The following is a 2,500-nucleotide window of genomic DNA, read 5'->3' as shown; positions in this document are numbered from 1 at the left end:
AGCAGCGGACTCGCGGTCGAGGGATCGCAGGTTCTAATCTCAGACAGGGTGATGTGTGTGTTTATGAGCGAAACACCTAACCACTGGGCCATTGCGCCTCCACAAACCATTTGGTATCCGTTTTTAACAGCTCGTTCAGTGGAGCACTTATGTTGTGTACGTTTGAGATATATACTCGATAGTAGATTACCAATCTAAAAATGCTTGTAACAATTTGACGTTTATTAGGGAAAGCATATTCCGTATTGTCGTCGCACTTGAAGGGTCTGGTTTCGCCCCCTTTTGTCGATTACTTGACCGAGCTGTTTGATTTTATTTCATCAAAAATTCACATTGTGCCTCTGCTAATCTAAACCTGTATTCTCTTTTACTCTTTTACTTGTTACGGTCATTTGACTGTGGCCATGCTGGAGCACCGCCTTTAGTCGAGAAACTCGACCCCGGGACTTATTCTTTGTAAGCCCAGTACTTATTCTATCGGTCTCTTTTTGCCGAACCGCTAAGTGACGGGGACGTAAACACACCAGCATCGGTTATCAAGCAATGCTAGGGGGACAAACACAGACACACAAACATATACATACACATACACATATACATATATACACATATATACGACAGGCTTCTTTCAGTTTCCGTCTACCAAATCCACTCACAAGGCATTGGTCGGCCCGAGGCTATAGCGGAAGACACTTGCCCAAGATGCCACGCAGTGGGACTGAACCCAGAACCATGTGGTTGGTAAGCAAGCTGCTTACAACACAGCCACTCCTATGCCTATATATATGATGGGCTTCTTTCAGTTTCCGTCTACCAAATCCACTCACAAGGCATTGGTCGGCCCGAGGCTATACTAGAAGACACTTACCCAAGATTCCACGCAGTGGGACTGAACCCAGAACCATGTGGTTGGTAAGCAAGCTACTTACCTCTTTCTTTACTGCCCACAAGGGGCTAAACACAGAATGGACAAACAAGGACAGACAAACGGATTAAATCGATTACATCGACTCCAGTACGTAACTGGTACTTATTTAATCGACCCCGAAAGGATGAAAGGCAAAGTCGACCTCGGTGGAATTTGAACTCAGAATGTAAAGGCAGACGAAATACGGCTACGCATTTCGCCCGGCGTGCTAACGTTTCTGCCAGCTCGCCGCCAAGCTACTTACCACACAGCCACTCCTACACCTATTTATTTTTCCGAATACTTTTTCAATACCTTCGAAGTGTCTCTCCACTGACTTGCTCTTTGTCAAAATATCATTGAGATAAACAATAGCGAAGACGCAATCATTTAACATTTAATACTATAAAGAAAGGCAAGCGAGAGAGCTTCAAATGGAGGAGATGAAGGCATTACATATTTAGAGATATGTCATCAATGAAGTAGAAGCACTCCGTCGGTTACGACGATGAGGGTTCCGGTTGATCCGATCAACGGAACAGCCTGCTCGTGAAATTAACGTGTAAGTGGCTGAGCACTCCACAGACACGTGTACCCTTAACGTAGTTCTCGGGGATATTCAGCGTGACACAGAGAGTGACAAGGCCGGCCCCTTGAAATACAGGTACAACAGAAACAGAAAGTAAGAGTGAGAGAAGGTTGTGGTGAAAGAGTACAGCAGGGATCACCACAACCACCTGCTGGAGCCTCGTGGAGCTTTAGGTGTTTTCGCTCAATAAACACTCACAGCGCCCGGTCTGGGAATCGAAACCGCGATCCTATGACCGCGAGTCCGCTGCCCTAACCACTGGGCCTTTGCGCCTCCACCATCAATGAAGTACTATAAAGAAAAACTGATTCAACTTACAGAGTTGTTAAACTTGGAAGACTTTTCAATGTTCCTGTCTTGATTTCGTTGAGGTTGTTATCACCCAATTCCCTGAAACATAAAACTGAGTGAAGAGGAACTTGTACGGAAGAAATTTGTGACAGAAGAGGAAATATTATGGATAAAGAATTAGAAGAGGAAAGAGAGAAAGTAGATTACGACACGATAATTTGACGATGATGATGATGATGATGATATGATGATGGCGGTAATGGAGTGGTTGTTGGCGGTGTGGGTGGTGGTGGTGGCGGCGGCGACGGTGGTGGTGAAGGTGTGTCGGTGGGGTTGGGTGGGTAGCGATGGAGGAGGCGCGGCCGCGGTGGAATTGGTGGTGGGTGTGTTGCTGGTGGTGGCGGCGTCGATGGTGGTGGTGAAGGTGGTGGTGGTGGTGGTGGCGCCGGTGGTGGCGGTGGTGGTGGTAGCGATGGAGGTGGCGGCGGCGGCGGCGGCGTTAGCGTCAGCGTCAGCGTCGGCGGCGGTGGCGGTGGTGGTGGTGGTGTTGCTGGTGGTGGCGGTGGCGACGGTGGTGGTGGTGGTGGTGGTAGCGATGGAGGTGGCGTCAATGTCAGCGGCGGCGGCGGCGGCGTCAGCGTCAGCGTCAGCGTCAGCGGTGGCGGTGATGGTGGTGGTGGTGGTGGCAGAGTTTATTTCGATGGTGAGCGGGG

General features: G+C 49.1%; 1 protein-coding gene across 1 annotated transcript in view; it reads right to left on the bottom strand.

Moving 5' to 3' along the window:
• LOC115228875 (slit homolog 1 protein-like) overlaps positions 1 to 1,886 on the bottom strand; it is a gene marked incomplete at its 5' end in the record, with an annotated part of 32,689 nt that extends 30,803 nt beyond the window's left edge. Inside the window, one exon of the mRNA XM_036499039.1 lies at positions 1,815 to 1,886. Within this exon, the coding sequence (XP_036354932.1) occupies positions 1,815 to 1,886 (72 nt within the window). The remainder of the gene's footprint in view (positions 1 to 1,814) is intronic.
• Between the last annotated feature and the right edge of the window lie 614 nt (positions 1,887 to 2,500).

This window comes from Octopus sinensis, unplaced genomic scaffold (assembly GCF_006345805.1).
Source record: "Octopus sinensis unplaced genomic scaffold, ASM634580v1 Contig11267_ERROPOS37228, whole genome shotgun sequence".
Classification (NCBI taxonomy): Eukaryota; Metazoa; Mollusca; class Cephalopoda; order Octopoda; family Octopodidae; genus Octopus; species Octopus sinensis.
Note: the sequence above shows the minus strand (reverse complement) of the source record. Positions and strands in the feature narration are given on the sequence as shown.